Genomic DNA, 23,786 nt, shown 5'->3' with positions numbered 1-23,786 from the left:
AAGCCTTGAGAAAAAGCCTGTTTGAAGCTGAAGTGGGTGGGGGAAGAGTAGAGAAAGGAATGGAAAAATAAAAAAAAAATTAAGAACCTTGTACGCATTTCACTGAATATGGATTGGGATGGGGTGGGGGGTGGTTAGTGTCCAGGCAGAGCTGAGACCCAGCAGGCTCATTGTATGTCACACCAGGGCAGAGCTGAGACCCAGCGAGCTCATATATCACACTGAGGCAGGGTTGAGATCCAGTGGGCTCACTGCATGCCATGCCGGTGCAGAGCAGAGACCCAGCGCAGTGGCGGTAGTAGGATTGATTGCTGCTGCTGTTTGCACGGAGGTGCTAGAGCAAGCAGCAAACTGGTGAGCTGAACCTGGGTGGTCAGGGTTACATCCCCGAGGATGGGAGGGGGTGTTGCCTTGCTGCTTTGGGCAGCAGAGTTTAGGAGGGTTTCCACAGAGCAGAGGAATGGGAAGGGCTGAGCACTGTGCATTCTGGGCTGCTGGAGGAATTAAAGTGGAGCATTTTATCTCCTCGGAACACGTTCTAAATGTACACATTTAATTCCTGCTGAGACAGGCCTGTCATCAGCCTCTGAACTGTTACATATAAACTAGGGGTGGGTTTAAAGTCCTTTGATACTGCAAATATACCTGACACGACTCCTTTGAGTAGTTCTGTCAATGGTGGGGGAATGGGGAAAACCAAAGCAGGAGTGACTTTGTAAACAAGAGCAGGGTCCAAGGTTGAAAGGAAATGCAGTAGGCCAGAATGCACGTGGTTGCAGGTTCCAGTGTGAACATTTTATAAAGCTGTCGCCTCACTGGCTGTCTCTAAGGATATTTATTTAGCAATGCTGAATTGTACTGAAAGGGCTTGTGTCATTTGTCATATATTTCCATGTATTTTAGCATATTTTCATTTCCCAATTATATTTCTCACATTGTTCTTATAATTTGAAAGCACGTCTTGCAGCATTTAACTATATAAGACACAGCGTGCTAATAAAACATACTTTTCAAATGCCCAGTGCATGTATGAATTACAGAGTTGTATTTTTTTTTGTTTTAATAAACTTTAATGTATTTTTTTTTTGTTTTAATAAACTTTTCAAGTCCCTGCCTGTAATAGAACTGTCTCCCTCTTTATGCTAGGGACTTCTGGATGATTTACATTGTTTTATAGCTTACTTTGCAAAAGATCTCAAAGCACTTTAGAGAATTTGTTCAGCATCTTGGTGTAGCCATTTCTGGGATGGGATGTTCACAATCTTAAGGGATTGTAGATGTCTACCATGTCCAAGCAGGCACAATGGAAGTAAATCTTCCTCTATTGACATACTATTCTTCTAATATTTAATGGAAATATACATTTTTTGTGAACCTCAGGAATTGAGCACACAACCTTTGAATCTTGGAGTAGTATAGTGTCCTCTATCCTCTGCAGACACAGACGTTATTCCTTGCCAGTTCAGTGAAGAGCACTCTCATGCAGGATGAAGTCTTCAGAAGCACTCGGCACTGACCTATCTTTGCTTCTGTTGAACTCATTAGTAAAATACCCGTTGTTGTCAGTGGAAGCAGATTTAAGCCAACACTGAATGCTTTTGAACATTGCCACCTTTTAAAAAAAAAAAAAAAAAAGCAAAAAAGCTATATAAGGAAGATAGGGAACAATTGGCTAGTTCACAGCGTACTATGGACATTGATTGAAGTTCCAATCCTGCAAGCATGTAAGCATTTAATTTTACTTCTAAGAGACAGAAAGTAGGGCAGAGTGGCACCTTAAACTCACTGGTTCAGAGCTTTGTAGGCAACAGCTTGTTTCATCAGATGCTAGGAATGGACTTACCAGGAATGGATTTAGCCCTGACATCTGACAAAATAGGTTCTTGGCTACAAAAGCTCATGCCTCTGAATCAGTTAGTTTTGACTGTGTCACCCTACCATGCCTTCTTTCCAGTCTTTACACTAACATAACTAGCCATCTTTTTATTTCTCTGAGTAACCCAAGGCTATGTATGTGGCTGAGTGTTTGTGAGATCAGGGGCCTAAATATTTGCAAAAAAATGTGATAGCAGTTAATTGAATTCAGACCTCTCTAGACTGGGGCAGAAATAACTAACTACATTGTATTATATGTTCTTTTGGGACAGCCAGATCCTCTCTATAGGAGCTGGATATACATGCTTGAAAGGGACATTGGGGGAGGGTGGAGGGATCTCCTGTGGGAGTGAGGTAGAAGAGTAGTAGGTGGGCAGGAGTGGGAGAAACTCAACCCAAACCCCTGCAGAAATAGGAAGAGTTTTCTTCTATCTGGCTGTAAATAGTGGTTGGGAAGGATGGTTGAGAGTAGGGCTGTGTGAGGCTTTGGATCCGGAGAAGCTTTGGAAGCTTTGGGGTCCAAAGCATCATATCCGGGTTGAATCGCTGGCCTTGTTCGGCTTCCTGAAGCGGTTCGGACTTCCGAAGAGCTTCAGAGCCGCCTTGGAGATCCGGCCATAGAGTATAATGGGGAAACAATAAAATATCTATAACTTTGTTTTGTGTCCGATTTGGATGAATTTTTCAGGAGTGGTAGACTCTGCAGAGAGGATGAAGCCTGCCACGTTTCAAGAAGATCAGTGCAGAGGTTTGGGGGGAACAGCACCCCACATTCTTGAAAGCAAAACTCCTGTCACATCTAGGCGTTACAACATAGTGGGGTGAAAACTGCAGGGGTGGTAGCTCTTGCTGAGGCCACAAAGCCTGCCACATTTCAAGAAGATTGGTGCAGGTGTTTGGAGGAAACTGCCCCTCAAGCTGCGGACCGAGCAAAACCACTGGGCTGCTAAGCTACTGTGTTACCAGTTACCAATCAATCATGATTCACTCAGGGACTCAGGGACCTGCTCAATACACAGGACCTAGCTACTATATAATGACTTAATGAGTATCAATTAGCACCTACAAAACCAGGCTAAGGAGAGGAAAGCATCAATACAGACAATCATCTGCCCCAACAGACACAGTCTTGGCACAATTTTGCCTGTCAGCAGCTAGGGGTGCAGGGCCCCACAACCCCCTGCACCGATCTCCTCCACAGCTGGCAGGCGTCGTGGCCTCAGCAGGGGCCACCATCCCTGCAGCTGTCATCCCGCTGCACCTTAACACACACAGTGTCACCCATGGCACGAGTTTTGCTTGTCTGCAGCCTAAGGTGCAGTTTCCCCCAAACCCCTGCACTGATCTTCTTGAAACTTGGCAGGTTTCATATTCTCAGCAGAGGCTACCATCCCTGCAAGTTTCATCTAAATTGGACAAAAAACAAAGTTATTGATATTTGATTGATTCCCCATTATACCCTATGGCCGGGATCTCCGAGGCGGTTCTGAAGCTTCGGAGCCACTTGTGCTAAATTGAGGCAGAAACTCAGTCCAGAGCTACGGGTTGGATCGTGGCCATCTGAAGCAGCTGGATTGGATTGCTACCGACTCGCACAAGCCTAGTTGAGAGTTGCTGGAGGGTTTGCTTATGTGGGCAGTTAGGCAGAGGAGTAGGAGTTCAGGTTTGAATTCTGAAGCTTTGGGAAATCTGTTATTTCTTATCTGTGGATTGCTGATTTATTGTAAGATACTCTCAGCCTTTTGGATAGGGCAGGATATAAATGTAAAAAATAAATAATAATATTGTTAGGAGATAGCATAGCAAGCCTCAGAGAAATGCTTGAAAGTGTCAAGAAAACATGTTAAGTAATTAAAGGATGAAAACTTGATTGCCCAACAGTTATAAACAGTTGTAACTGAGACGAGAGGAACTTTACTGGTAAATTCCTATCTTGAAAACATCTTAATTCAACTTGGAGTAGCTGCACTGGGTTTACCTCCCTACTAGTATTTAATTAGCTTCTGGATGGCTCAATGTCTGTGCTCATGACTGAAGTCATGCTATTTGCACGCCTTGATTCTGCAATAATAGCTATGACAAAAGCCAACGTTTTTCCTCTTTGGAAATTTCTGTATAGTTTTCAGGAACTGTTCTGAATCACAAGGACTGCATTATTTCACAAGTTTCCAAATATTTTTTAGTGAACCTTGCTCTTACATTTCGAGTTTAGAATGCTTACAGGCCATACAGTCATTTTATTTTTGGATATACCAGGACAAGTTCCAGTAGTCAGATACTTATGCCCCAACCTGAGAACACCATGGAGAAAATGGGATGTAAGCTTCAAGTTTCAATTCTATCTTCCCACCAAACCCGTGAGAAAGATCTATTCTGTGGGTCCTGTTTGTCCTGAGTCACAGATGCATCCTTCAGACTGCATTTGGGGGTCTGTCCCTATGTTGTCTTTTAGTTATCCCAAGTAATCAGTGATATGCCCTTAGTGGCCCCCCGATCAAGGCGGCTTATAGCTCTACTTGGTGGGCTTTAGCCCACGTTTTGGAATAACACATCAAAAGGCCTGTGCATTTGAGGGTGCTGAGGGCTGGAGTGAGGAATAGTCAGTACTTCTGTAAAAACATAATGAGGTACTTTCCTTCTTTGTGCAGGAAATTTTGTACGCCTGTTATGAATAATCTGTATGTACGTGGGCAGAGGACTGGTAAGAGGCACAGGGCCTCTAAGATGCCAAAAAAAGAACAAGGCAAGTCCCTAGGTTAGCTTGGAGAGGGCAGCAATAAGACTTTCTTATCAGCAGAAAGGGAGAGAGAAAACTTGGGACCTCAGATTCTTACAGAAAGGTCAGGTCAGGCTAAGGAAGCACAGGTCCTTGAAAAGGGCTTCAAGCTTCAAATTCTGTTCCTAAAGTAAAGCTTTAGCTAGCTTTTTTTCCTTCTTGAGTTATAATAATTGACATACTTCTCCACCTGCCAAGGCCCAGGTGTGTGATGCAGGGTGTGATAAACAGTGGTTCTCAACCTTTTTTGTACCAAGACCCATTTGTAAACATCAATGGCCAGTCCTGACCCAGTGCCCCTTACTCCCAACCTGCTGGTCCCTGCCCCCAGGTCCCCATTGCAGGGGGTGGGTGAGTGGGGCAGGGTGGGGTGTGTGTAGGGCATGGGCAGCCCCAAGCAACCCCTTGCAGGCTGGAACTCTGCCAGTCTGCAAGGGAAAAGTTATGATTTCCCACATTTTTCTCCTTTAAAGGAGAATCCATTTTTCAAGTTTGTTGATCCATTTTTCAAGTTTGTTCCTGACCCTTTCATATATTCTTGCTACCCACTTTTGGGTCGTGACCTACAGGTTGAGAAAAGCCGATAAAGATGAATAAGGACTTTCCAGGACTAGCAGTTTCTCACTTTCAGCCCCCTTTCTACAGCAGTGTTGGTCCTCTGAGAATGCTTGTAAGTGTGTAAGGAATCTCAAGCAGAGAGGAATGTTCCACCCGAGAGTTAACTCTTAAATGCTGCTCCAGAGCTATGTTGCTATATCCTCAATGATACTAATACGGTTTATAAACAAGAGTACACAGTATCATCTACGTTGATTTTACTGCTAGTGGAACACAATAGCACAAATTTACCAGGGGTGAAACGTTAGACAGAGTTTAGATTTCCAAGCCTTTCATTGAGATTGAGGTATTCATCCAGTTTTCATAAACTGACTGCAGTAATTTTTTTTGTGTAGGTGATTGGCCATCCCAAGTACAAAGAGTCCCAAAGAATTGCAGTCTTCCTGAGCATGCAAGATGAAATCCAGACAGAAGACATCATTAAGGACATTTTTAAGCAAGGCAAAGAGTGTTTCATTCCACAGTACAAGCCACAGAGCAACCACATGGATATGCTAAAGTTGGTATCAGTTGAAGAAATTTCTTCACTTCCTGTGACATCCTGGAATATCCTCCAACCCAGTGATGATGACATACGGGAAGAAGCTTTGTCCAGGGGTGAGTGTTTTCTTCTTGCTAACCTTAGTCCAACAATTAATCTCATTGAGCAAGAGTAATTTGGTGATCAGTGGAGGATAGCTAAAGGCAAAGGCAAACTGGTTTCTGGTTCTGAAAGTTGTAGGACTTTCAGGGTGGTGTCCATAGGTATAAATAAGAGTGATTTTAGAATCCTAGATCCTACAAATTGTTCTCCATGGATAAATCTCAGTGATTAAAACACCAGTCTTATGCTTCTGGCTTTTCATAAGAAGGTGTTAAAGTCAGTTTTAGATGTCAATATACAATTCTAGCCAGTGCTAATTTTACTCTCATTTATCCTTCTAAATCAAAACCAGCTCCTCAACCTGATCTCTGCTTGCTTATAAATCTAAACATACCTGCTTTTCTTGTGTTCATGTTCCTTCTGTGTTTGTTTTCTTTAACTATTCTAGTGGACATCTTCACAGAGTATTCACAGATTTTTTAATGAATATTCATTAAAAAAAACCGCTCAACTCATGCTCAGAATCTGAGTTTGAGCTATGCTCATCTAGGGACTGGACACATGAAAAACTATGTTGTTTTACTGATGTTCATTTATTGACGTATGCTGGAAGGTAGGGCTAGGATTCAGAGTGTCTTAGCAAATTGGAGGATTTGAAAAAATTAGATTGAAGAAATCTCATGAGGTTCAACAAGGACAAGTGCAAAGTCCTGCTCTTAAGACAGAAGAATCCCATGCACTGGTACAGGTTGGGGACAGAATGGCTAGGCTGGGGGTCCACTTGGAGTTACAGTGGACAATAAGCTGGATATGAGTTAACAGTGTGACCTTATTGCCAAGAAGACTAACAGCATACTGGGTTGCGTTAGTAGGAAACTAAGATAAGCTAAGGAAATTAGTAAGAGAGACATTGGGGACTCGGAGACTCAGTGAGATGGGAGTCTAGGATGGGTGGTTGTTCCTTAAGGAGACAATCCTCCGAGCTCAGAGGGAGTCAGTCCCAACACGAACCAAAGGGGGCAAGAGTGCTAAAAGGCCCCCTTGGCTCAGTAGAGGCATCCAGGAGGGCCTATAGGCAAAAAAGGTGGCATACAATCAGTGGAAACAAGGGGCTATCACCAAGAAGGATTACACCTTTGTTGCTCGTGATTGTAGGGAGGCGGTTGGGAAGGCCAAGGCAGAGATGGAACTAGGGCTGGTGAGCAGAATTAGGGTTAATGAAGTCCTTTTTCAAATATATAGGGAGTAAGAAGAAGGCACCAGGTAACGTGGGGCCCCTAAGGACAGGCTTGGCAATCTGGTGATCGCAGCAAAGGAAAAAGCGGATCTCTTCAACGAGTTCTTTGCCTCCATATTTCTGAGCAGGGGCCAGGACAGCTCCCCCACTAGAATTACAGACAGGCTCAGGGGACACAGTGCCATGCCTAGGGTCAGGGACAATCTAGTTGGGGAACTTCTGGAGCGGCTAGAGTGTTTAAATCAGCAGATCCGGATGCTCTTTATTCAAGGGTACTGAGGGAATTGGTGGAGGTCGTAGCAGGGCCCCTGGCACGGCTGTATGAGCGCTTGTGATGCCCTGGCCAGGTCCCAGAGGAAAAGGGTCATTTACAAGAAGGGGAAAAAGGAGGACCTGGGTAACTGTAGGCCAGTTAGTCTTACCTCAGTCCTTGGGAAGATCTTTGAGAAAATTATCAAGGAGCACATCTGCGGGGGCCCAGCACGGGAGGTAATGCTCAGGGGCAACCAATGTGGGTTCATTGCGGACAGGTCCTGCCTGACTAACTTTATTTCCTTTTACAACCAGGTCACAAAGTCCTTGGGTGTGGGTGTTGAGGTGGATGTAGTCTATCTGGAATTCAAGAAGGCCTTTGATACTGTTTCTCACCCCACGCTTGTAAAAAAACTAGGTGACTGCGGCATTGATGCCTACACAGTCAGATGGGTAGCAAATTGGTTCAATGGTTGCACCCAGAGAGTGGTGGTAAATGGGTCGTTTTTGACCTGGAGGGATGTGGGCAGTGGAGTTCCCCAGGTCTCGGTCCTCGGGCCTGTGCTATTCAAGATCTTTATCAGAGACTTGGAGGTTGGTGTGGAAAGTACGCTGTCCAAATTCGCTGATGACACAAAGATGTGGGGAGAAGTGGGCACACTGGAGTGGCGGGGCAGAATCTAACTAGATCTAGACAGGTTACAGAGGTGGGTGGATGAGAATAGGATGGAATTCAACACAGACAAGTACAAGGTGCTGCATCTAGGGAGAAGGAACCTGCAACATACCTAGAGGCTGGGTGAAAGGGATCTTGGAGACATTGTTGACTCCAGGATGGACATGAGCCGCCAATGCGAGGAAGTGGTCAGTAAGGCTAACCGCACCTTATTGTGCATCTACAAATGCATCACAAGCAGGTCCAGGGAGGTGATCCTTCCCCTCTATGTGGCGCTGGTCAGGCCACATTTGGAGTACTGTGTCCAGTTCCAGGTGCCGCACTTCAAGAGGGATGTGGCTAACCTTGAGAGGGTCCAGAGGAGGGCCACTCGCATGATCAGGGGGCAGCAGGGCAAGCCCTACAAAGATAGACTAAAGGGCCTGAATCTATTCAGCCTCCACAAGAGAAGACTGAGAGGGGATCTGGTGGCCATCTATAAACTCATCAGGAGGGACCAGCAGAAAATAGGCGAGGCTCTGTTCCCCCGAGCACCACCTGGGATAACAAGGAATAATGGCCACAGATTGGTTGAGAGTAAGTTCAGGCTTGATATCAGAAGGCATTACTTTACATTTAGGGCTGCCAGGCTCTGAAATGGGCTCCCAAGGAAGGTGGTCCTTTCCCCTAGCTTGAGGGTCTTCAAGAGGAGGTTGGATACATATCTGGCTGGGGTATTATGATCCCAGCACTCGTTCCTGCCCAGGGCAGGGGGCCAGACTTTATGATCTGTTCAGTGTGCGGGCCGGGCCCCGATCCCGCCCTCGTCGCCATGCGCAGCAGTGATTCCGATCCCATTCTGGCCGCCATGGGCAAGCCAGGGGCGAACCGGGGTCGTACCGGACCCGTCTCCAGCGTGCGCGGGCTGTGGCCGGCAGCCCGGGCACGCAGGGTGGGAGAGACCTGCAGGGCGGTTTTGCGCATGCGAGTTAGAATGAGTCACGGAGGCGTAACGGTTGATTGAAAAGATTGTTTACTTACACCCAAAGATGGTATTGGTGTAGGCTGGATAAGTTTCCAGGCACAGTTCCTGCTTGAACCCTCGTTGGAGGACTCTGACAAAACGATTGCTCCCACGGAGTTTGCTAGGCTCCGCGGGTCTGGTTAAGTTGGGTTCGAAAAGTTTCCCTGGAGTTATTCAGGCTCCGCGGGTTCGATAAGTTCTCCCCGGAGTTTGCTAGGCTCTGCGGGGTCCGAAATTACAGGAAAGGGATACGTCTAGGATTGCGCTCGGCGACGGGGAGAGGCGAGAAGTGAAAGCTCCGTAGGCTCGGTTCTATTGCCTCTCTTGCCTGCTTAGGGGAGGTGCGTCGGGTCCGCGAGGGTCCACAGCGCTTGGAGATCTTCACACAGAATCTCTCTCGTCCTCCCTCCTCCAGCTTGGGCGGAAACTACCCAAGCCTTATGTACGGCTAGCAAGCCAATCGCTAGCTGCCACGTGTGCCTAAATTAGGAATCGGCCAATAACATGGCGCGGATCCTAATACAAATGGCGGGAACTTCTTTGCAGGGTGCATCACTACGATGCAAAAGAGATGCACCCTGAAAAGAAGCTGCAATTTGGCGGGAAATCCCCCGTTGCACCAGAGCTTTCTCTAGCAGCAGAGAGTTCTACCGTGCAAAGAAAGCAACAAATTTGGCGGGAAATAATTTAGTGGTGCCGAAGCACACACACAAACGAAAAATCACAACTTTGGGTTGTGACATTCAGGTCCCTTCTGACCCTAGAAACTATGAAAGTTGCCAGCAGATTGGGTGGAAGTAATTATTCCCCTCTATTCAGCACTGGTGAGGCCACATCTGGAGAAATATGTCCAGTTTTGGGTCCTTCACTACAGAAAGGATGTGGACAAGTTGGAGAGAGTCCAACGGAGGGCAACAAAAATGGTTAGAGGGCTGGGGCACATGATTTATGAGGAGAGGCTGAGGGAACTGGGCTTATTTAATCTGCAGAAGAGAAGACTGAGGGGGGATTTGATAGCAGCCTCTAACTACCTGAAGGGTGGTTCCAACAGATGGAGCTACACTGTTGTTAGTGCTGACAGATAGCAGAACAAGGAGCAATGGTCTCAAGTTGCAGCAGGGGAAGTTTAGGTTAGATACTAGTAAAAACTTTCTCACTAGGAGGGTGGTGAAGCACTGGAATGGATTACCTAGAGAGGTGGAATCTCCATCCTTGGAGGTTTTTAAGACCTGGCTCAACAAAGCCGTGGCTGGGATGATCTAGTTGGGGATGGTCCTACTTTGGCCAGGGGTTTGGACTAGCTGACCCCCTGAGGTCACTTTCAACCCTAATTTTTTATGATTCTATCTGAATCCTTTGTCTGCTCATGGTCCGCACTAAGTAAAGTTTAAACCAGTGTTGCTTATCTTGAATGAACACATACCCCAGCGTGCTTTACATAAGTTTTCTATGCTAGTATGAATTACAATGGGATGATACACAGACAGGAATGTAGCCATTTTGTGGTAGCTGCACACAATATAGCTAATGGTATTTAACAGGCCTCTAGAATCAATGTAACCTGAACCAGTCAAGTTTTACTCCTGATTCTTTCAGGGGCAATTCTTCATCCGTTTGGGAGAAGTAACCTTGTGGTTTGTGGTTTTTTATCATCTGTCTGCTACTTTTTTCCCCCTGTGAACTCAGTTGTGCTGGTATAAGTGTGTTATATATGTCCCCACTCAGGGTTAAGTCACAGTAGCGTAGTTGCTGTTACTGTGGGATAGGAGTGGACAGATGAAATGGGTACAATGGATCAGCCTATATGCTATCTCAAACAATAGTTTGCATGCTGAAGCCTGAAATCTACATGGAACTATTCAACTGTTACTTGCTTCCCTAAAGTGTGTCTAATGAATTACCATTTTATACATCAGCAGATTTAGGGACTTCTGATAGTGACCCTTAAAATTGCCAAAGTTCTATTAATTCAGCATAGTTCAGCCACTTGGGACAAGCTACACGATGCATGATGAGATACAGTTAGCGGCATTTAACAGGCCTCTATCAGACAACAGAAAGGGAAGACAGGAAAATCTTGGGTGAAATTTAGCTAGAAAGGGGGCTACACAATAACCACTGCAGCCCTTGTAGAAGGAGCCTGTCAAGGAAGACTTGCAATATGGCAGGGGCAGAGATCCAAGATGTTTTTTCACATGAATCTCCTGCCTCACATTTAAAGTAACACTGAGGTAGTAGAATGGAGCTGGGCACTTGTTTTTTCAAGTTTCAGTATTTTGATGAATTGAACTGAAAGAAATTGTTCCTCATTTTCCAACTAACTTTAATAGCAACGGATATACACACTGCTCCTGGCAGGGGACTTTTTCCTCAACCTTCTTAAACTTGACCTCCATGGCACTATATTTCTATGCGTGTGTGACATCTTCAGATGATTCAGTGGTTCTCCTATTCATAGGCTGGAAGGACATACACCCTTCCTCTTTCTCTGAATAACTTTTGGAAGTCTGGTAAGGGCATTTAGACTCTGATGCTGATGAAACACAAACCAGACAGACCACTCCCAGCAGAAACAAGGACAGTGCTTCTGTAAAATGCTGTTGCCATATTTTTTGATCTTCAGTACATTGGCTAGAACACAGGCTGCTTTACTGCCACCCATATCCTCCTTGTTGGAATTATGCATGTATGAATCATTTATTTCCATAATTTTATCAAATACTGTGGTGATCCAAGGCATTTACATTGTTATGGATAGCTAACATGATGTTATAGTAGCAATGTTCCCATTGCTTGCATACATTGTGATGTAATTTCCAAGAAATACCCTGCAGGTACATAAATAAGTTATGTTACCACTGACTACATCCATTTTACATGTCCAAAAACTCAGGTCTAGATGATCTATAAAAAAATTTTCCTTCTTACAAGTCTGGTTCCTGTGAAGGATGGCTTCATATCTATTCTGTGTGCAGTGTTCATAGTTCTTGGGTATAGTTTACAGGTTATATATTGTAGATAGAGATACTTCCGTTGTTAAGGCCCGTTGTAAAATCAGTATTGTTCTATTTGCATCTTGACAGCACAATGTATTACACACATTATTGACATAGATCATAGCAGTTTCTCTGGTGGAAGTCTTTCATCCTCTTTACCACGTATGAATGACACTATCTATTTGTCACTTGAAGTGTTGCTGTCTTGGCCATTGTAAATACTAAGCAACATAATGAGGACATGTGAAAAAGCTCATTCTTTGTGGTAAGGACATGCGTACAATGTGTGACTCGGTTCATTTCCAGTCAGACCTATTCCATGTTAGTACAAAGACTTTGAGCTGTATCTGCACTGACATTTTCCATGCTCTTTTTTGGAACAATCCAGGAGTATAATCTCTTCCCAATACATCCCAATTTATATGTGCAAATCTCTAACCACCATGTGTAAAATATGCACTGAAGGGAGACATTACTCTATGTGTTACTTGCTGTAACTATTAATTTTGCTTAAAGTTCATCTGGATTACAGCGACTGGCTGAACAGCAGCCCATGGTAGAAATCCATTTCATGTCTTTGGAAGGAATAAACTGGATAAAGCAAAAGCTCTTGAATATAGACATTCAGGAGGCAAAGGACAAAAGAATGTTTCCTTATCAGTTTCATGTCCTTGTGTTTTAGTGTAGTCCAGTGAATTAAGCCCTGGACTGGGAGTGATGAGACACAATTATATTCCATTTTGCCACTGATATTCTGTGGAAACTAGGGAATGTGACTTGATTCCTCTGCTTTGTTTTTCCTTCTCTGTAAATTGGCATAATGTTAGTTACCCACTGTGATGGGGCTAGACTTCCGTCCATGCCTTTTTTTTGTTGGTACTACCCAGTCTATTCCACCTCCTACTTCTCGCCTGCCATAATTTTGATGGTAACCAGTGTGTGTTTAGAGGGAGGCTGCCCTTGAGAAAAGGATAGTCCTTTTCTGGGTACCCTAGAACTATTATCATGGCCTCCTAGCCAGTCCCTAGCTAGCCCACACCTCGCAGGTGGTTCCCCATTTGCCCCTTTGTAGGGACTCTTTTTCTCATTCTCTACCCAGAATCAACACGGGGCCCCTCAGGCCCCACCCCGTGTTTGAGCTTCAGCCTTTTCAAGTTCAGCCCCTCTTTCTCTGGCTGAGACCCTACGGCTCAGGTCCATTATTTCGGGCCCTGGATCTCTAGGCCTCCATGGAAGGTGCCTGCCCAGTACCCTGCTTGTGGCCTTCTCCACCTCTACAGCCACTTCCAGTTCTCTGGTATAAAACTAAAACAAAAAATGCAAGCAACTGCTTTAAACTCCAACTGTCAAAGTCCCTCCTCTGAGTTGTCATACCACTGCCAAGCCACCTCCCAGCTCTCTGACTCTCTCAGCCCTTGGAGTACCTGCCACAGCCTGCAGCTCCCACTCCCCACCGGCCTGAGCTGTCAGGAGCTCTTCTCCCTGCAGAGTTCGGGGCTGTACTGCCTCTCTGCCTCAGGGGCCCAGGCTTATATTCCCTGGGCTCCTCCCCTTCTAGCCAGGTGTTCTCCTGATTGGCCACAGATATATCCCTTTAGCCTCCAGAGAAGCTTACTGTTATTTCTCAGGCTAAACTGTAGTAGTGTCTTTGCTGCCTAACCAGGGCTCTGCCCTATTGTCCAGTTACTAGGCAGCTAGCTTCACCATATGCACTTGCAGTTTATGGGTCTTGCATACAGCTAGCCTATAATCTGCTGTCTTCCCCCACCTGGGAGCATCCTTTTTTCCCTACAAGTCTCAAAAGTTTGACTCTCGGGAGGGGTCTTCTCCTTTCTTGTCTCCCTCTGCTGTGCAAAGGTAACAGGGTTTGGGTTCCCTGTTACACCTGCCATTGTAAATGTGCTGTGAGATTTAAGGATGAAAATTGCTAGATAAAAGATAAGTTATTATTATTGTCAGTGGGTGCATCTACATGAGATGCTTCGAGCGTAGTAGACTAATTCTACGATGTATTAATGCAGTGGGCAAAAGCTGTGCTAATGCACAGCAGTGTTAGTCTACTGTGCATTAGCATCACCAAAAAAGCATGTACTGGTGTTAATGTGTAGTAACACTGATAACGGCACATTTAGGTAGTACATGTAATTATGGGTACCAAATGTACCTTAATTACGGCTCATTAATGAACATGTAGATGCATCCAGTATGACTTAAGAACCCTTATCAGTGTTGATATCACTGGATGTGTTTAAATTTGTATGCACCTTTTTTTCAAGACTTGCACATCAGATAGATATATATATATACACACATACATTAGCCTGCATTTAATTTGAACCTGGGATTTGGTATGTCATAAACCATGTGCATTTTATTTCATCTTAAGCTTGTGTCTTATGGTGTTTTATTTTCAATATTTTTCCATTGATCTCAATGGGAGCCTGTGGCTTCTTTACGCTCTTCAAAGTCAGGCTTGTGGCTGAATATGGACTTACGGATGTTACTTCAATATCTTGGTTCCTAGACATTAATCTTGAATGGTCATTAACAAACAAAGACAGACTGATAGTTGAGGTAGGCGTCATACATTATAGATATGTTTTAAATGATTCACTTGAGGGAGAGTTTAAATATACAAAGGACAATTAGGCATTTGGCTCCCACTGAAAATCAATGGGAATTGTGGGCGCCTAAGGCATTTGTGGACCCTGGATTTCTGTGTGTATGTATAAAACATTCAAGCTAAGAGATGCCAGCATTCAAGTGTAGCCACCTTGTGTGTTTGCATGTCTGTTGATGTGATCATGTACACTTTTGTCCATAGGACCTCTGCCTCATTCATCACCTAGGTTGGCTGATGTTTACTTTAGTAGCAGCTATTCAGTTGGTTTTTTCTCCTCATTGTTCAGTGTGCAGCCCAAGGCTGTATTCAGTGCACACTAATCCTTATGGGCTTTTCTGTGCTATTCATCTCCAGTGTATGAGCTTTCCACAAATGTGAACAGGTGTTTGCTGGAGCAGAGGAATGGTGAGATTTGGGAATCTTGGGTTTCATTCCTCATTACACTCTGTCTCCTTGCCTAGGCAAGCCAAATCCCCTGTTGTTGAGATCACTATCCCATAGGATTTAGGAACAGCCATTGCGGAGAGCCCTTTTAAGCTCGGTAGTCTGGTCTGGGTGCTCGGTTGTTCTGTTAGGAACAGCACCTTCAGAGCCTGGGTGGGGTGCTGGAAGCTGTGAAAAGCTCAAGCGTGATCACTGGGATCTTCAGAGATTTTCATAATTAAATATGAACAAGTGTCTATTGAGTCTATGCAAACTACAGTTTTTCCAAGCTTTATAACTTGGCCAATTTTAGGTCGGTTTTAATGAAGATGGCAAAGGCACATCCCTGACACAAAGGCCACCCTCTTGTCGTATTAAGTCTCTGCTCCAAAGCACTGAGGCACTAGATCTTTCCAAAGGAAAAAAAAAAATCCCCCTCCTATTCTTATTCTGGGAAACAAGTGAACTCCACCAAAAAAAATAAAAAGTCAGCCTGAGGCAGACACCTGGCATGAAAAATTTCAGCCTATTCAGATAAAATTGTCCAATAACAATTCAGATAAAGTTGGCAAACTTAGAAGCAACTAGAAATCCATAGGGTCTGCTGATGAGAAGTGCTGAGCAGTGTGAAGAATAGTCAGTATCATCAGCCTTCTCTATACTTTACACACTGTGTCTCTTGACCAGTAGTTCTCAACCATGTTAGACTCCAAGCACCCCTCGGAAAATATCAGCTTTTAACTTTTTCTTTCTCATTTTTTGAATGCCAAAAATACTAGCACAATTCTTCTGTTGCAAAGAACTCAGAAAGACCACAACAGGTCAGAATGTGTTTAACACTATGGATTCCTGTTTGCAGTCTCTGGGTTTATCTGGGTTATCCACTGTGGCACCCTGGTTGAGAATCACTGCAGTAGACAGAAAGACAGACAGATGTGCATAGCATATACAGCTATCAATATCCCATTATAACATACTATAACTATATTCCTGTAAATACCTGTGTATATATACATAGGGATGTGTATCTATTTTAATACATACTTTATCGTAATAGTTATTTAGTAAATTAAGAATGGATTCTTAATCATAAATGCATATTATTATTCAATAATTAGGTCCAAAAATTGCAGAATTCTTTGTACTGGCAACTTGAATGACTCATTACCTAATTAGGGGTGCACCGATAGTGATTTTGGGGGCCGATACAGATAGCTGATATTTAAGGAGGCATATTGGCCGATACCGATCCGATTTCTGATACAGCTGCAAGAAGCTGGTAAGTCCATTGTGGTGGAAGGGGAGGGTGGAGGGAAGGGACATGGGGAGGCAGATCAACACCCCCTGAACTCCCTGGATGAGTGATGACTCCATCCCGCACCCTGCCTCGGCAAGGCAGTGTCTGCCCCTGATCCACTTCCTCACCATGGGGGGCGTTGATCTGCCCTGCCATACCCCTTCCCTTCTCCCTCCCCTTCCAGCACAATGGACTTCCCAGCTGCAGGCAGCTCTCCATGCTGCCTGGCTGTGCTCCTCACTGCCTGTGTGCTGCACTGTGCCTGCGCGTATGCACAAGCATTTATTGGCCAAATTATTGGTTGCATGGGGCTGATTTCCAATACAGCCAATTTTCTTTATATAAGTGCCAATCCGATACTGGACCAATGCATCAGTACACCTCTATACCTAATAATTGCAAAATTAATATTGTATCCACAAAATGCTTACAAGCAATTTGCTAGCTAATAAATATACAACAACATACAAAAAGCAGACAGACTATGAAAGTACCAAGATACATTCTTGCCTTTTACATTGCATTTTTGTCATCCTGTCTTGTGCCAGTCCTTTGTTTTTGTTTTATTTTTCTTTTAAGACCTTCAGGGTTGGGCTGCACCTTTATCTTTAGAAGTCCTAGAACAGCTTGGGCAATTGTGTAACATATATAATGTATTTGTGCTGGAAGGACACAGGAAACTTAGTTTATTGGTGGTATATTGGGGCTATGCACACTAGTTACTGTGACCCGGTTGAAAGGAAAATGACTGGATACTTCTCATTTACAATTGCACCAACCCATTTGTAACTACTTTGAAATTATTGCTGAGGGATCATTAGCCCCATTCTAAACTTTGCCACTGGGAACTGCCCTGCAGAAATATTTTTAGCCACAAATGCTCTATTCTAGTCACCTTTACACTCCTGCTACTTATTTATACTTTAAAGATGCCACACTCACCACTTTCACAACTTTGAGGGCTAAGATCAGCTGAGAATTTTTAGCAGCTTAAAATTATAGAGACCTTTTAGCACTGGGACACGTGGAATGGTTATCTATCCTGACTGTACTATGCTGAGGTTGAAAATGAAAAGTGGCATTTTTCTAAAGTGTAAGATGTTGAATTTAAAAAACAAACAACCTATGCACCGGAAATGCAAGGATTTTGAAATACGAAGCACATAACGGGGTTTAAAAATAGAAAATGATAAAAAGGGGGAAAGCACTGTAACTGGGAGCAAAGTAAATGTCTTAATATGTCACTTCAGATCCATTAATTGTTTTATATCAATATATGAAGGTAGAAAAGTGATTTATAGAATGATATGAATAATTTTGAGATAAGATGCATAGTTAGAGTACCTTGGAGGTTACTGGAACAGATTTAAATAAGATGTGTTCAGATTGCCAGAGAAATGGAACGTACATATGTTGGAAGCAATGATATTAAATATCACTGCAGAGTGGAAAAACAGAAAATGCTCCAAACAAGACTGTAAAATGATTGAAGGCACTATTAGATTTTCTTCCCCTCTGGGAGACTTGATTAAAACTTACAGTATAATATATGTCAAGGAATAGATTATAATTTAAAATCTCTTTGCACTGGTCATAAAAAAGCAAAGCTGAGACCACGCCATGAAACAAAATTGAAAATCAAGGCTTAGCTCTTAATGTAATTTATTTTTTAATGAAATGATTTAAAGTTTGGAATGAACTTCTACTTGAAGACAATGAGCCGTAGGATTGTGATATGCATAAGAAGAGCAAATTCAGTGCTAGTGAGGCATTAACATTCCAGTGTGAGTCCTCTGGTGGAGAGATACTGTTTCCTTCATACCAGAGGAAGTGCCACCCTGAGTGGAGCTAGTGGTCCATCTAATTCCTGCTTCAGAGACTCACTCACAGAACTTCCTGCCAAGAAGTTGCACAGAGCATACCTCTGCAATAATGCAGCCACAGGGGAAAATTGTTCCTAACTCTTCATCAGTCAACAAGTGGCTTATTCCCTGAAAGACAAAGCTCTTCCTTTCTTGCTTTAAGTAACCATGAGTGCTCTTACCATCATGGGTGACTGGTGCCTCCTGAGTCTGGGGGGCATCAGCAGGACACCACTGGGGTGGGGGGGTCCCCCAGCAGCCAGTTGGACCAATTTCAGGGGAGGCATGAGCGCTCTCTGTGCCCCCCTACCAGCTGGAGCACTCGCTCTTAGGGGGAGCACCAGCACTCTCGGGGGGCGGGGGGGCACATGCCCTCCCATACCTCCCCCCTATGCGTTGCCTATGCTTATCATTCCTTTAAACGCTTAATTTAGTTATATTTAATTGTACTAAGCTCTTGTGTTAATATCACCTGGTGGCAAAGAGTTCCATGGCTTGATTTGGTATGCTTTATAGCAAACGTATATTTTACTTGATAGTTTTAAATTTGCTGCCTTAGAGTATCATCCCATGTTCCATTCCAAGAGGGCAAATATGATGATCTGGTTGACCTTCTCTAAAGCGCTCATTATTCCTTTATGATAATATCATTTCATCATATGCTGCTATCATGTTGTATCCTGTGCAAACTAAACCTTCAATATTTTCCTCCTCTTCCTCCAATATGGACATTTTCTTGAGTCTCTAATTTTTTCCCTGCTGGAATTATTTTTGTAATGTTTTCAAACTTCATCTTCTGAATTCTTTCTGTGAAAATGTGAATTACATATCACTTAATTATAACACTGAATTGAGCCAAAAGTATTTTGCAGTGAGACTGATGTAGTAAATACCTCTGGAATATTAGCCTATGAAAGAAGTTAGACCTAAGTACAGACAGTCGAAAAGCCCGAGGCTGAATCGGTTCAGTCTTCTCAGGTTAGTCTGAGCTGCACAGACGGAACTGATAAGCAAGTGAACAGACATTTACCTTCGATTCTGGAAATGCAGCCACATGCCTGAAGTGGCCCAGGCCAGAAGCAGGGGAGTGCTAGAGCACAGTTCCCTGCTGGGCTGGAGCAGACAGCTTGGATCAAAGCTAGGCTGCCCATCTTGCGAAGTGGGGTTTGTGGGAGAGGTGCAAAGCATGCTGAGGACTGTGGGTTAACTTGAATCTAGAGGGGATCTGGGACAGAAGTTCAGTAAACCGATTTAACGTAAATGCGTTAAATCTGATGCTACATCCATCCAGGTTTATTTTAAACCACTTTCAAAATGTCCAAAACCAATTTATGTGCGCTGAACTTCTTTTGTGTTGCAGATTTGAACTGGCTTCTGATCACTTATACTGGTTTATGTGTTGTTTCTGTCCCTAGCCCTAAAGTTCCTTAAGACTTTAAAAGGTTGCTTTATTTTGTAACCATTCTGAAGTGTTTCACTGGCATATGTCTTTGTTAGGACAGCTAAAAAAAAATACTTCTTCCTCAATCAATTGAAGTTTAAAGAAAGTGAAAAGAGCATAGTAAAAGGCTTCAGATTCACTGCAAGTGGCACTGAAATGTTTTATTCCCAAGGATTATTTTACAATATTGTGAACAGAAACTCTGTTATTTTCTTGGTGCTGCTTCCTAAATACTGGAGTCTTTCAAAAGAAAATAGCACTTTAGCTTCTGTTCCAGAATATGGCCTGGGACCTATGTCAAAGTAGAGAGGAGAAATGTGAACATGCCAGTACTGCTATTCATCAGGCCAATTTAAACAGAGTTATTTGCCCTTTACCCCTTTTCTGATGAAATATTGCTTTTGATTGTGGGTTTTGGAGGAAATGTAAAGTTTGGAAAGGGAGCAGAGAGCAGAGCTTGTATCCTTCTTTGTCCCCAGAAGAGGATGATACATGTAACAATAGTGGATGTTTGCCCACTCTGGCCACTGGCATATCCTAACCTGGACACAGACAGACCATTAAATCATAGAATCATAGAAAATTAGGGTTGGAAGGGATCTCAGGAGGTCATCTAGTCTAATCTCCTGCTCAAAGCAGGACCAGCCCCAACTAGATCATCCCAGCCAAAGCTTTGTCTAGCCAGGTTTTGAAAACCCCCAAGGATGGAGATTGCACGACCTCTCTGGGTAACCTGTTCCGGTGTTTTACTACTCTCCTAGTGAGAAAATTCTTCCTAATATCTAACCTAAACTTCCCTTGCTGCAACTTGAGACCGTTGCACTAGACCATATCTAGTGCGATAAGATCTTTTTTCTCAGCCCATTTAATCTCATTCTCTCTGCTGAGAGGTAGGCCATGTGGCGATCCTGTTAATTTGCAGCACATCTCTATTCATCTATCCTAGGTGCTAGGAGAGTCCTTGACTCTTGGAGGAGGACTCCTTACCTCCCAAGCACAGAATGGCAGTGCAGCTGCTGCACCATGTAAGGTTATCACTCAGTTTTGGCATGGCTCAGTTATTCCAGCTTGTGCGGACTGCAGTTTCTTTGTGTATGTGTGATGCAAACGTGTTCCCTGGGGATGACAGTGAGATTTTCCAAACTAGAATATTTGTTCTCTGAGGTGCTGAGAAGAGATTTCACCGGCAGGTGTCAGTATGCTATAGATTTACTAGTGTGAACTGGTGTCATTTTTGCTGTGTCCTGTAATTAAAATCTCGCTTAGGCATTGCAATCACACACAGAGATCAAATGTTCCAGCCTAATGTCTCAAAAAAATCATCCATCAGGGGAATGTGGGTAGCAAGTCCAAAGATGATAACTTTTCTGAAGCGGCTCCCCTGTAAAAGGTTTGTTTGTAAGAAACCATTGTGCTCAAAGCAGCAGCAATTCTCAGAGCCATAGTGATGATAAAACATGTCTGACATGTACAGCAGCAGTGCTGTCACCTGCAAACAAGCCAACTGTACATGCATAATAAACCCTGGCATGTAAATATCCCTCACTTTTTTCCATCCTGTGAACTAGCTCTTTCACAGCAGTTATGTTTAGGAGTTTGAGGAGCAATTAATGCCTTACATCATACTCGTTTATATTTTATGGGCAATTCAGCTGTATTTTTATTATTGGGTACCTATTGTCAGGGAGGGCTGGCTCAGCCGTAATAGACATATTGACAGTAACACTGCATGATCCCCAAAGCTACATAGATCTGCCACCTTCTGATTGAATCCTTTTAATTGATTTAAAAATGAACAAATAATAATGCAGAGACAGAAAATGGTGGTGAAACAATAAAGGTGCATGCTCACACACATAAGGTGTAAATTTTCAAATAAGAATTTGATTAACCAGAACTACAAATATAACTAATCAAGCCTTAACAAAGCCCATGCACAAGGTCCTAAACTGCTTGTCATAACAATCCCAGCATCAGCCCTTCAAAATGTCCAGGCAAAAGTTCTTGTAAAGCAGAAAATTTAGCAGTCAGCATTTGCTGATCTAACAAAATGTATCAATGTGCTGTAGGGTTGTGGTTACATAGGTTTGTCCTCCACCCCAGGCACATCGACATGTTCCTTAATGTGCCGTGCCTACTGTGCATTACATTTAGTACTTGCAAAAGGAAGTACTAAATAAATGCACAGTAGGCTGCCCTACTCCACATTAGTGTGAACACATGCTTTTTTAGTGACAGTTAATGCACAACAGACTAATACTACTGCACGTTAGTGTAACAGCACAGTTTTTGCCGTGACTCTGTAATGCACAGTCAATCAGTCTACTGTGCATTAAGCATCTTGTGTAGACGTGCCTGCTTTGGAGTTACCCTTCAAGGTACTTTGCTGGTTTAGCACTGCATTTTGCCCCAGGTGTAAACCCTTGGAGCCAGAAAGCTGTCACTACCAATGTTTTCCTGATCAAGCTGTTCTAACATCTCTGCTCAGGATTATAGACTGCAGGAACAAATAACTCACCTGTCAGAGGAAGAAAGAAATATTAAGGCAAATAAGCAGAACATTCCTAAGCAACACTTTCTGTTATGTTCTGGTTGGCAGTGAGTGAGGAAGGCTGGTCTTCCATGGTGCACTGTATTAATAATGCTAGAAGGATAAAAAAATAATCTTCCAGTTTATATTTCTACCAGCCTCAACATTCTGCAGGTTCACAGTGAGACACGAGAAACATTGGACCTGAATTCTCACATAGCTGAAATCATAAGTGAAATGAGCATGATAGTTTAAGCCAAACCCCTAATGCAGTCTTTTCACACATGAAAGAATGAGAGTTTTAACACCCGGTCTGAACCTGACACCACCAAAATTCCCTATCCTGAATAAAAGGGCATTTACTGGTAGGGTTGATTAGGAATGTCTGAGCAGTGCTGACATGTATTGTGCTTTTCTCCAATCAGGGCTGCAAATCTCTCACCTCTATCAGCACAAAATTAACAAGATTTTTTTTTAAACAGAATACAAAATGGAGTGAGGATGTTAACTTGATCTTAGCATAATGGAACAGAAGCTGAACAAAGTGTGTTATTATTAGTTGAGGCTTTATTAACAGGCAGAGTATTGCCACTTATTTGCTTTAAATCTGAATGACTGATGGTGATCACGCAGCATCGCCGGGAGAGGAATAAATATTTTATTAAGCCATAGTTCAGAAGGGCAAGCATGAGTTGTGAAGACAAATGTTTCATGCTGACACAAAGCATTGACATGGATGAGTAGACGGATAAAAGCTGAGTTGCTCAGTGCCAGTTTGTAGATTCTGCTGAGTATCCCGCTTTCTGCAAAATATTTTATTGAAGTAATAACAAAAGATATTTAACTCACTCCAAGTCATTGCATTGGATGACTAAACCCTTGGGGGACCTGAATGTATAAAGGCATAATATTCCATTGGGTTCTTATTGAATACTACTGCTTAGTGACAATGTAAATGCATGACTTCACCAGCTCTTGGGCAGGGTCTTGCCTGTATTGGAATCAATGTAATTCCATTGTGGGGGAAGGAGATAGGTAGGGCCTCCAGGGAGCATGCCTTGTATGATTTGGAGCCCAGCTGTTTCAGAGATCTCAGGGGCACAATTGGTCCAATAAAAAAAAGAGAGCTGGGGTAAAGGACTATAGATCCCATATGATATGAACCCCTGCCATCCCTAGCTGCGCAAGGAGTGGGGCCTGAGCGTCATGGTAGTAACTCTGGTCTGAAGTTGTACTAGCATCAGTAAGCAGTAATACAGTGGTTCTGCACCCAAGACCCAAGCTGTTCTTCCCCACCCCACCTCCAAGAAACTCTCCCACCTACAGTGCAGTGGGCTTTAGGGAGATGTGGAGCTGGAGTGATTACAACTTTCAGGACTCTGGAACCCAATATGCTGCTTAGCTTTGTCAATAAATAAAATGCCAATGAACTGATGGGGAGAACACAGACCAGAACAGCATGCACAACAGTTGGGCCTTACAAAGAGCAGCAGGAGGCATTAGGTCATCTAGCACTTCTTGCTCAGTTAGGCCCCAATTCAACAAAGCATCTAAACATATGCTTATGTCCTATTAAAGAAAATGGGACTTCAGC

At 43.5% G+C, this 23,786-nt stretch overlaps 1 protein-coding gene across 2 annotated transcripts in view; it reads left to right on the top strand.

Moving 5' to 3' along the window:
- MTHFS (methenyltetrahydrofolate synthetase) overlaps positions 1-23,786 on the top strand; it is a 36,486-nt gene that overhangs the window by 1,862 nt on the left and 10,838 nt on the right. For both annotated transcript variants that reach the window (XM_006272150.4, XM_059714600.1), the window contains exon 2: positions 5,605-5,866. In XM_006272150.4, the coding sequence (XP_006272212.1) occupies positions 5,659-5,866 (208 nt within the window). In that variant the 5' untranslated portion in view covers positions 5,605-5,658. The remainder of the gene's footprint in view (positions 1-5,604; positions 5,867-23,786) is intronic.

The sequence above is a fragment of the Alligator mississippiensis genome, chromosome 11, assembly GCF_030867095.1.
Source record: "Alligator mississippiensis isolate rAllMis1 chromosome 11, rAllMis1, whole genome shotgun sequence".
Classification (NCBI taxonomy): domain Eukaryota; kingdom Metazoa; phylum Chordata; order Crocodylia; family Alligatoridae; genus Alligator; species Alligator mississippiensis.
This window is presented reverse-complemented; position numbering and strand designations above follow the sequence as displayed.